Source organism: Hibiscus syriacus, unplaced genomic scaffold, assembly GCF_006381635.1.
Source record: "Hibiscus syriacus cultivar Baekdansim isolate YM2019G1 unplaced genomic scaffold, ASM638163v2 tig00116937_pilon, whole genome shotgun sequence".
NCBI classification, from domain to species: domain Eukaryota; kingdom Viridiplantae; phylum Streptophyta; class Magnoliopsida; order Malvales; family Malvaceae; genus Hibiscus; species Hibiscus syriacus.
In genome coordinates this window covers 1,707,680-1,720,010 of record NW_024063475.1, presented here as the reverse complement: position 1 = coordinate 1,720,010, position 12,331 = coordinate 1,707,680, and the positions used below count along the sequence as shown (strand labels likewise).

The 12,331-nt window shown below is 31.6% G+C and overlaps 1 protein-coding gene across 1 annotated transcript; it reads left to right on the top strand.

Annotated features, from left to right (window-relative positions):
• The first annotated feature begins 9,496 nt into the window (after window positions 1-9,496).
• On the top strand, window positions 9,497-11,225 carry LOC120187983. The gene is made up of 4 exons (XM_039191556.1): window positions 9,497-9,867; window positions 10,058-10,110; window positions 10,474-10,532; window positions 10,642-11,225. The coding sequence occupies exons 1-4, from the start codon at window positions 9,580-9,582 to the stop codon at window positions 11,172-11,174; spliced, it is 933 nt and encodes a 310-aa protein (XP_039047487.1). The 5' UTR covers window positions 9,497-9,579; the 3' UTR covers window positions 11,175-11,225.
• Window positions 11,226-12,331: the final 1,106 nt, after the last annotated feature.

Genomic DNA, 12,331 nt, shown 5'->3' with positions numbered 1-12,331 from the left:
GAGTTCGGGAGTCGATTACGCATAGGGAAGGATAAACACCCCACAACGCCCAAAATTGGTACCTCATCGATTATAAATTGTCTCTAATAATGGAAGCCTAAGAATTCGAATATAAATTTAAATTACGACCCTCTTATTCCAAATTCAGTCACAATTTTATTTAACAAGAAAATTCTAAGGAGAAATGGAAAATTTTCCAATATTTCCAATCGAAGAGAAAATAATCCCTAAAGTGTTTTAGGACGAATATTTCTCTTTCCAGATGAAACAAAATAATATAATAATTTTTTTAAGAACTCGATATTAAATAATTTGATTCAACCAAAATAAAATTTTAAGGAAATTAACCTACGTTACATATCTAATTAGAAAAGATAAGGGATGCTCAATCATTTAAAAATGATCGAGACCAAATCCCTAATAAAAATTAGACGATTTGTCTCGATAAGTTTAAATAAAAGAGCATTTCTTTTTCCTTTTAATCTTGATTAAATTTAAGCATACTTGACTTTTAGGTTTTACTAGTAGGGTATTTATTTATTTTAAAATATCGAAATAGGACAACTAGTTATCTTAAGACGAAACCCTCTTAATATTTCAAAATGATTAAAAAATACCTTTAATCCAATTATGAAATCGGTCGAGTTATGCTTATGAGGCTATCATGCATATTCGATATATCTAGACCTAAATGTAGAACTATTGAAAATAAAACTTTGACTAAATTCAAGTGAATACTCGAAGTATAAATATTAAGCTAAATAGGCAAACATGAAATAGATACTAGAATGAACATAACAAAAATTAATGTTCTAAAATAATAAAGCTTAAATAATAAAGAGTTGAGAGTAAATTGCAATAAATGAAAGGTACTCAAATGCAAATAAAAGAAATTTAAAGTGCCTAAATCAAAAATAGCAGAAAAGTATATAGCAAGACAAAAATGGACTAAAAATAAAATAAACAGAATATAAGGTGCCATAATTGAAGGACAAAAATTAAATTGCTGAAAAGTAAAGAACAATAATAAAAGGGCAGAAAAATTAGAGTAATAAAAGTTAAGGGCTGAAATTAAATAAAGGAAAATAAAGGGCATAAATTTAAATGTGCATAAAAGTAAATAACTAAAATAAAAGAGCAATAAAAGAAATGTAAGTGTTAATTGTAATATTTAACCCGGACTGTAAATAATACAAGTTGTACCCGGGATAGGTCGTCGCAAGGTCGTACTATGATTCGAACATAAAATTAAAAATTAGTGGTTAGTGATTAGCGGTTAGAAGTTAGGAAAAAGTTAGTGTTAGAAAGTTAATCGGGTCTAGACCATAACAATGTGGATCACATCCCGATCATGTCACTTAAAAGACGATTTGAACGTTAGTGCAACAAAAATAAATTAGTGACCTAAATACAAACGAACCAAAATATCAAGCCAAAATTAAAATAAATATAATGCAAATAAGTGACCCAAACGTAAATAAATAAAATCAGTATGCCCAAAATCAAAATAAATAAAAAGGAGACAATCTGTGACCAAGTTGTAAATATGCGGCAAAGATAGGAGGACCCTAGCATAATAGTTCCTAATTTTGGTGGCCAAAACGTGAAAATACGGAAAACTAGGGAAGACCTATTGGTGATTTTCGCATGGAACAGGTGACTAAAGCGTGAGATACGCTGAAATATCGAGAACCTAATGAATGATTTTCCCCAAAGTTTACATAAAGCCCCCTTTCTTTTCCACTTCAGGCAAAAAAAAATTAAAACATAAAAAAATAAATTGTGCACTTCTTTTTTCTCTCATCTCCCCTCTTTATGCTGACGCCTCCCACCCCCATAACCGCGTCGACGGTCGAACCATGGCGAGCTCTTCCTCCAACGATGACTTAACAAAAAGAGGCCGAGAAGGCCCTCGAAAATGAGCCAAGAACCGGCCCTACCTCCCCCTCTCCTCTCTACTTACTCTTTTCTCTCAACCCTCACTTAACCAAACGGCCGCCGCACGCTTAAGGGCCCCCACTGCCGCACCACTGCCTAAGATCAACGGCCAACTCCCCAGCAGAACGATCGAAACGACGGGGAGCCGAATAGGCCACCTAAGCAGGTCCATTCCTGATATTTTAAGGGCCCTAAGCCAAGAGGTGATGATAAGAAGATAAGTGGGGGCCAAACTTAGTTTCCCTTTCAATCATTATAATGGGATCCACTGAATTATAATATTTTCGAGTGTTTGAAATAAAAAAATATGTTTAAAATATTTTTTAATTATTAAACTTAAAAATATTTTTAAAAATGGACCCCTCCAAGCTTGGGGCTCTAGGCGAACGCACACCTGACCTATGCTCAGGGTCGGCCCTACACCTAAGTCGGGCCAAACTGCCCCCTCTTTGCCTCTCATCTCCTCCTCACGTGCTCGGCCGAAAAGGCCTTGCTCCTCGACGCCGCCACTCCCAACGACGTTCTCCTCACCGGTCACCACCAATGGTGGCCAACCTACTCTCATAACCCTATACAACCCCAACGAAACAGCCTCTATGACCGAAAAAAGGAAAACAGCCCCTTTTTTAAGAAAATATGGGCTAAACCGAGACCTAAAAGGACCGAACCAACCGACGAACGGACGAAGAGGCCTCCGGCCCCTCCACTCAACAGCATGACCACCCTTCGCCGGCGAAGGGTCACCAAGCCTAGGTAACCGATTGTTTCTCTCTTCCCCTCTCTAGATTTGATTTCCGGTCCATGCACGAAGGAAAAGAAGCAGGGTAAAAGAAGACTCCAAATACCTTCAAATTGTTATTGATTTTTTTTTTTTTTGGCTTTCTTGGATATGTCTTTGCCAGATAAATGTGTTTTTTGTATTCCTTTTTCTTGTTTTTTTTTCCGAACAGGGACCAAGAAGACCCGTTTACATTCTTTCTTTTGGGTTTTTATAACCCTGCTGTTTACAATATGAGAAAAACGAAGAAAGCAAAAATTGTTCCTTGTTACAATTTCATCCTTTTTTATTTTGTTTTGATTTGTTTGCATCTGCTGATGAGGAATGGGGGCTGCTTTGGGGAGCCACGTCCTGGCTGGCGTGGAGAAGAAGTAACATTGGGGACCAGTGGGTGCTTGCTGATGTTGCCGTGGCGTTTGGGGGCTGCTGTGCGCCTGTGCGTGGACGGGGGCACCAACTGGGGCTGGAACTGATGTTGTTGGTCATGTGGAGCTAGGTTTTTATTTTTGGGCTTTTTGTAATTGGGTAATGGGTTTAATTGGGTTTTGGATAAACGGGCTTGTATTTTAGGCTTAGTTTACACACAATATTGATTTGTAACGGGTCTGTAATTATTTGAAGTTGTATTTGGTGCTGATAAGAAAGGCCTCAATATGGATTTTGTATCTTATGACGATCACATGGTCACCATGCCTAATTAAGCATAGACTTAAGCCCATCATCTGGTGCCGAGATTTCTCAATGAATCATTTTCCATCAAATGCCATTGGTATTAATTTTTCATTGACGAGGTCAACTTCACAACGGTCTTTGATCGCCTTCCGATTCCTTTTCTTCATTTAACTCCAAATTTGGCTTGATGCTGAGGAGGTGCATATTAGCACGTGAAGGTGGTCCCCCACCCCTCCCCTTTATTTATTTTCTTGTTTGCATAATGTGCAACCCATTAATTGGTGCAATTTTATATAACCAATTTCCCCTGCTGCTACTAAAGCTTCGATCATGGCTAATTTACTGCATCAATTCTTCCATGGCAAAGAGCGACAAGAGTACCTCCACATTTTTGGAAATGCACGAGTTTGATTGGTGTGGTTGTAGACAGAAACAAAGGAAGAATTTAATATTGGGGTCGAACTTATAAAATTTCAGAGGTAAAAATAAATTGACAACAGAAAATATACATGCAAAATTTTAAAATATAGGAGAATTAAAATTTTCGTAGAGGTGACTGCGGACTATTTTCACCTACCCGCTCGGTTCATCTATGATTGTAGAATCCATTGCTACTATAAAGGGAAAGAAGAGACTTGCAAAAATGCTTTAATTATGGTGATGTTACTGAAGAAAATTTTGAAAATTTCGTATAGGCAAGGGAAGAATTAGAATGAAATTATAGGAGGGGCAAAGTTACTTATCTTTAAAACTAATAAGGTTCTAAAAGGTAATTAAACAAAAAAAAAGAGGATTGAGATCTAATTTCACTAATTTGAAAATTGTCTTGTCCTAAAAAATAATTAAACCAAAATAGTTAGAGACAATACTTAATTTTATTTAACTTTAAAACTGATAATATCTTAAAAAAATAATTAAACTAAACAATTTTAAGAGGGTTTTGACTTAATTTTAATGGTTTCGAATTTTTTTAAAATTTAAAATACAATTAAACTATAAAAATTGAGGTAGGTCATATACATGTTCCATCGCCACGTTGTTCCGCCACTGCATACAGGGCGATGGAGCTTTCGGTGTCGATTTTCTTGGAACCAATTTTTCACATCTTTGTTAAGATTGAATCAAACAACAAAACCCAGAAATTTCAATCCCATTTTTCTTAACCCCGAAAGATTTTACCGATTTTCCTTTTAATATTTAATTTTTTTATTATATATTTTCCTATCAACGAAAATACCAATGCTGGATGTGGTTGGTAGTAACGATAGTGGTAGTATGATAGTTTTTTCAGGTTGTTTGAAAATAACATCGGTTTTAAATACTCTCAATCATTTAATAATGAACGTTCAATCATTCTTGTAGTCAATGGTGTTTGAACTCATTACTTCTAAGAATATCAACGATTTCTTTAACCACTAAATTAATTGACTCGTGTGACGGTGTTATATTATATAAGGGGACTTCATTTTTTTAGAAAAAATGAAAATGAAATAAAAAGAAGAAGAAAAGATTCCAAACAATATAATTATATAGATTTATCAAATATCGATGATATATATTTTTAATTATTTTAGATTATATGTTAGATTTTAGTTGCAATTAATATATTGGCCTTTTACTGTCGAAACATATATTGGCCTTTAATAATATTAGAATAGATTATTGATTGTATATTTATCTTTTTTTTATGGATTACAAAAATCTTCAAAATTAATTGTTTATGACCAAATATTATTTCATGTCAATGAATTAATCACTTAATTATTATGTTAGTTGTCGACCGTCGTATTCTTGATTGTCATTTTATTTTCTTTTGTTTTTTATTTTCAATAAATTTTTCTGTATGACACGTTTTCTTTTATCTTTTGGTATGTTTTTCAGTCGTTTGGTCGTTGGTTTCATTTATCTTTTTCTAATGGTTGATTATACATTGTCACGATTGATCAAGATGACGTTTATCTAATATATTGTTCATCTTCCCTGCTTTGGATTCTCGGATTGGATTTGGACACCGTTATTCATTCGTGGATAGCTTTTCACGTCGCTCGAATCTGATTTATGGTTTGTCGATAGTTTTAAGTAGTTTGATATTTTTTTATGGTTCGTTTACCAATGTGATCAAATATGTTTTTATCTATCTTTGTTAGATTTTTTTGGTTAGATTTTAATTTTTCCTTATATGGTTCTTATGTGATCTTAAGTTGCTAGTTCTATTTCAATGATTATAAAAAATTGTCCTAATAATATGTATAATTTACGATTATGATTGTAAATTTTTATTGTAATTTAAGATATTTCCTATTTTGAATAAAATTAGTGATTTCTTTCAAAAAAATATTTTTTTTAATCATTTCTATCTAAGGAGGAGAATAAGAATTTTACTCCTAAAAGTAGCGAGCCAACAAATTAGAAGAGAAAAGAAGTATTAATTAAGAGGTTTTAATCATATGTTCTAGAGATGATTGATGAAGATGCATAATTGTTCTGTATTTATATTTTGAAAGTATTTAATTGTTTTATACATATCTCGTACCGTCAATGCACAATAATTTGTTACTCACCATTTAAGGCGAAAAATTTATAATAAATCCTTAATATGAGCATTCAATCGTTTGTTATTTATATGATTAAATATATATTATACATGATATATTATTAAAAATATTTTTAAAAATATATATTATACATAATATATAATGTATCATATAGTCATATCATCAACACTTGTACAAAATATTCTTACTCTACTAGTTGAGACCTACAAATTTTGCATCTAAATATAGCTAAAAAACATTGCAAGTTATTCCATAAGTACACAAATCTAATCATATTTCAGACAAATATTTAAGCGCCACTTTATTACTAGCTTATTATATGATGTGTGTATTGATATAAAAAATTTACTATGTTTTCTAATTATATCTAGATAAAAAATTTGCAAGCCTCGACTAATTCAGTAAGAATACTTTGTATAAGTGTTGATGATATGCCTATATATTATTTGTATATATTATGTATAATATATTTTTTTTTAAATATTTTTTATATTTTTTAATAATTTATCATTTTATAGCTTTTTTATATATATTTATTTTTTGGTAATTTAATTTTTATTTTAGTATTTTTTTATATTTATTTTTTTCAATATTTTTATATTTTAAATCTAAAATAAATTTTATTTTTTAAAAAAAATAAATGAACTTATGAACTTAAAAAAATTAATTTGACCATCAAACAAGATCAAAAAATCATTTTAACTGTAAACATTATCACATTAGCATCATAACGTGAATTATCACATTAACATCGTAACAATCAACATTATGAACCGTCACGTCACGTTAGTATTATGATCCATCACGTCAGTACCGTGAATTATCACATTAGCATCGTAACGGTCAGCGATAGAAAATATTAGTCAAAATGTTACATTAGGTTTGTTTATTGAAATGGAGGGCACAATAAAATAATCCAAATGCCATATTGGGTTTTTTTATAAAAAAAGTGTAAGGACCACAAATACCTTTTTACCTAAATTTTATTTTTAAAAATCTGATTTTTTAAGTAAAACTATAATATATTTATTAGCCAAATAAAACATCATCAACAAAGTCTTGCCACATGCATACAAGAAAAATACATTCATGTCTATTATAAGTAAAATATAACGGTGATCGACCAGTGACATCCTGATGAGCAAGAGTGTGAACAATTGAGACAGCGACATACAAATATGGATCACTCTTACATCCCAAAGCATCAAACATAGAGGAGGAGAACCTGAAGAACATCCGAAGTGAATAAATGAAAAACGAATACTCCTTTAACCACAGTCTCGTCTGACACATATATTTAGGAACCAACAGAATGTCATATGCAAACGAACAAAGGAACCAGACAACGAAAAAGCAAGCAACCATGAAATTTTGAAGAACCATATACCAATAAGAAGACCAATGGAACAAACATATACCGTGAGTCCAAAAACATCGTTAGCCATTATACTTTTTACTAGAAGAAGGATCAAGAGAAAATATTATTTTAAATATGCTAAAATATAACTAAAAATTAATAAAATCAAACAAAGATCGATTAAAAAATAAAAATGACAGAAGTGGTGGGAGAAGACCACCACTGCTGCCTTTGATGAAAAGCTTGTGGTAATCGTCGAGTAGTTTTGTAACTACAACATAGGTTCTATGATAGTATTTTATTGTTAAGCTTAAAAATCTGATTTTAATTATTAAAAATATATATTTTATAATCCTTATTTTATTAATTAATAATAATAATATATGTACTTTTAATTTGATAACTAAAACCATAACAAACCTCGACTTTCTAAAATCATATTGTTTTCATTTTCTAAATTCATTCTCAAATACTCTCCTATCTTCACCCAAATTATATCTACTTTATAAATCTTTTTTCTCTCAATTTTTCATTCAAACTTCTCATGTTTCCATTCATTTTTTTCCAGCAAGATAAGACATCATTTCTATGATAATTAATTGGTTGATTTTTTTCTTGAAGATCAAGCTTAATTTCCCTTTGTATAGTTTTCAAAATCAATAACCAACGGGTGTTGGTTCAAGTGGTAAATTGTTTAATATTGTTAACTGAATTAACCGATAACCGAAGTTTGAAAAAATCATTAACCGTTAACCGATCAAACCCAAAATTAACCAATCATTTAACTAAAAAAATTCCGATTCGACCGGATAATTTGATTTAACCGAATTATAAACACCCCTAATAACTAGTTTTTGTCGTTAAAGTAGTAAAATAAATTTTTATTTTTTATTGTTATTCGATCACACAAACATAATCTAAAAAAATCAAGTCAGTTATGTTCAACCAATAAGAAATTTACGTATATGAATTCTTAAGCTCTCTTTAATAATTTCTATGGTAAATTCATTACTTTAACAATAACTAGTAATGATATAAATAATTTGGATCTAATTAGAGTAATGAAGATAAATGTGAAATTTGAGTAAAATCTAGGGAGTGAAACCAAATTATACCCACATACATAAATAAGCAGATGGGAGTCGTTGCTGTTCGAGGAGGGACCCACCAATCTCATCTAAAAAGTATAAACGATAAAACTACCCACTCCCATCATTTTGTTTTATCCCTCCATTTCCACCCTGGCTTTCCCCTCCACCGGCTACCTTCTCAACCAGTCACCCCGTGCTCCCCACGTGCATCTCCCCCTCCTCCTTTTTAAGTGGTGTAACAAATAAAAAAGTTGGAGAGAGAACCAAAATACCTAAAATAATAATTATTATTAGGATAAACTACACGATTAGTATCTTAACTATCACTTTTGTCCAGTTTTGCACTCAAATTTTACTTTCTTTTAAATCATATATAATATTTAGTTCATGTTTTAATTTGATATATGCCATTAAAAAATTAACAGAACTGTTAACGTAGTATTTTTAAAAAAAATCAATGATGACATGACATTACTTTATGATGATACATCAAAATCACAATTAAGGTTTTAATGGCGAAGTATTAAAATAAAACTTAAACTAAATGTTAGGCATATTTTTTTAAAAAAGTAAAGTTTAGGTACAAAAACAGAACAAAAATAATAATTTGGATACTAAATGTGTAGCTTACCCTTGTTATTATTAGGGTAAACTATGTCTTTAGTCAAAAAATTATAATTTTCATTCAATTTTGGTCATCAAACTATTTTTTTTTAAATTATCACTAACGTTACGTTTTGGTTTTATTTTGATCACATGCCATTAAAAAGTAACGGAAATGTTGTCATATCATTTTAAAAAAAATTTCAATAATGATGTGATATTACCTTATGGTGTCATATTTCCATCACAATTATTTTTTAACAGTGACCAAAATGAAATCAAAACATAATATTAATAGTGATTTTGAAAAAAAAATAGTTTATTGATCAAAATAGAACCAAAGTAATAGTCAGATGAGTAAATATGTAGTTTACCTTATTATTATTAAGTATAAATATTTGGGTTTTGCATTTATTCTTTTATTTTTGATATTCCCTTCTCTCTTTTATTTCTCCCAGCAGAAATCTGACTTTTTTTTTTTTTGCCTTCATAACATCATTTCTTCTTGCTTTGCTTTGCTTGTTCTTCAGTGGTTTTTTTTTCTTCTCTAAATTTTCTACGGGAGAAAAATCTTATCTTGCATCGATGAGGATCAGGAAAAGACAGGTCCCGCTGCCTTTCTCTTCCATTTCACCAGTACCTCTTTCATCAGATCCCATCTTCAACCGCCCTCCGGTGGCGGTGGTGCAACTCCCTCTACGGCAGCAAGAGCCATCTCCACCCTGCTTTGATCCTCAATACCCTTTTGAATCTGATCATCCAAATCACCCGATCGGACAACCACTACCAACCCAAGGCTTTGCTTCATCTTCTTCCCATGGAACCACAACACATGGAGAACAACAACTCATGAAGACCAAACAAGATTACTTGGTTAGTTCAATGATTCAATCCCATTAAAACAAAAAATAGTGTAACATTTTTGTTTGTTTGCAGGAGTGCACTAGTGTTAGAAATGTAACAAAAAAAACATAATCTTGTTTGAAATTATTTTTTTTCTTCTTTGATTGATTTGCACCCATGGAAGTTGCATCAGATAAAATTAACAAACCAGTTTTTGCAGGTCTTGAAGCCTGGAGGAGGAGGAGGTAGAGAAGAGAAGAATAGTGATACCGGGTAAGAAATGAAGGGTCTTGATCTAAACTTTTTAACCAACACTGAAATGATAGAATTATACTAAAATGAAAATAATATTGTACTGCTTTTAGGTGTTTTTATTTCAGCTTTGGCCGGCCACCGTACCTTCCTATCTAATCTAATCTAATCTAATCTAATCTTTTCCTTTTTTTTATCTTCAATTTTTGGTTAACTAATGTATATCCATGCGGTGCACGTTAGCATGAGATGCTGGTCCCCGTCTCAACTCTCAACCAATAATATTTACACCTTGCTCTATATTTTGCACGTATTTCATCCATTTTTTAAAACAAAAGTTTATGTTTGTGATTTTGAATCTTCTGGGTTTGATTTGTTTTCTAGGAAAGGAGAAGAACTAGGAATTGGGTTTCTTTCACAGTCGAGTTCTTCCAATCATCAAGGTAAGAATCTTTCTTTCGCGCAAAACTACTGTCAAAAAGATGGTGTAGTATTTGAATATGGTTGCTCTTTGTTGTTGTTGTTGTTGTTTTGATTGCACTTAAAATAAAGCTGTTGCGAGCATTGATGGGGACGGTGATGATGATGATACGATAATGGTGAAAGGTGCATACAATAAGAGTAATGCGGGGAAGATGAAGAGTAAGGTAAATAAAAAACTTGTGCAGCAGCAAAGCAACGATGAAGAAGCGGTGAAAGGGAGCAAAGACGACGGTTGCGGCAGTGCGAAAAAAAGAGGCCGAGGTGGTGGTGGTGCACTGAAGGAAGGGTCGAGGTGCAGTCGAGTTAACGGAAGGGGATGGAGATGTTGCCAACAAACACTGGTTGGCTACTCTCTATGCGAGCATCATTTGGGTAAAGGAAGGCTTAGGAGCATCGCTAGTGTTCGAGGCCGGGCGAAGGAGGAGCGACGGGCTAACAATGCCGATCATCGAGCTCCAATAACGTCGTCTTCGTCACAAAAGTTAGGAAAGCAAACAAAGAAGAGAGTAGTGAAGCTTGGGATGGTTAAAGCCCGATCGATGAGCAGTTTGCTGGGCCAAAACGACAATGGCGCCATTGTAGTAGCTGATGATAATAACTAGTAGTGAGTGTGTAAAGGTTTGAGGTGCAACTGCTCCCAACTTCTTGTTTGAGATTCTTGAGGAACTGATGCTTCATTTATTTATTTTTGGTTTGGTGTCATTATTTTATGGATGATGGGCTTAACGTTAAATAAATAGATTGGAGTTTTCACATATATATATATATAATTATTGTATATCTTTTGACCAAGGAAAGTGCATGAAAATGCAGTCACGGTCAAGGATGACCAATTGAATTTGTACCGGAAGTCGGGGGGGGGGGGGTTGAGCCAAGGGTAGAACTAAGATAAAATTATATAGAAGAGGTTAAGTTGTTTATCTTTAAAACTAATAAGGTTCTAAAAGGTAATTAAACTATAAAAAATAGAGAATTGAAGAGTTAATTTCACTAATTTTAAAATTGTCATGTTCTAAAATGTAATTAAATCAAAAAAATTGAAGGTAAGATTTAATTTTAAAAAACTGATAACGTCTTAAAAAAACAACCAAGCAAAAAACAATTTAGGAGTGTCCAGACTTAATTTCAATGATTTCAATACTTTTAAAAGTTTAAAATACAATTAAACCATAAAAGTTAGCGTAACTTAAAATGTTACATTTTAGGTTGTGTTTAACTATTTGAAGATGAATAATCAATCATACTTGTAATCACTAGTGCTCGAACCCCTAACCCTCTAAGAATAATAACAATTTCTTTAACCACTAAAGTAAGTTAGTTGATACATTTATATGTTTATTTAAAACTGTTTATTTTTACATTTTAATATATATTTATAGTGATATTTAAAGACATGACATTCCCAGATCATAAACATCATAATCTAAAAATAAAATTTATAAAAATATAATAATATGATAAGAATTAAAATAGTGACAAATAATATTTCAATATGAACAAAATAGATAAATTCATCTATTAATGTAGACTTTAAAATTTTCTGTATTATATTGAGAAAAATAAATAAATTTAAATACTAATATTGATAAAAAAATTAAGATATATTTTTTTAATAAAACAACTAGTTTTATTAAAAATAGGGTTAATATAAAAATAAGTGTCAAAGGCCTAAACTATACCTAAGTTAATTTTAAGTAACTAAAGAATCATTCGCTCAAAGTAGGTGCCTAACATATTCAACATTACTCTTTTAATGTGC

Excerpts from the sequence above, each read along its gene's own strand:
- LOC120187983 (XM_039191556.1), top strand. The coding sequence starts at position 9,580 with ATGAGGATCAGGAAAAGACAGGTCCCGCTGCCTTTCTCTTCCATTTCA. Across the intron at positions 9,868-10,057 it reads AGACCAAACAAGATTACTTG|GTCTTGAAGCCTGGAGGAGG; the intron begins GTTAGTTCAATG and ends CAGTTTTTGCAG. Across the intron at positions 10,111-10,473 it reads GAGAAGAATAGTGATACCGG|GAAAGGAGAAGAACTAGGAA; the intron begins GTAAGAAATGAA and ends TTTGTTTTCTAG.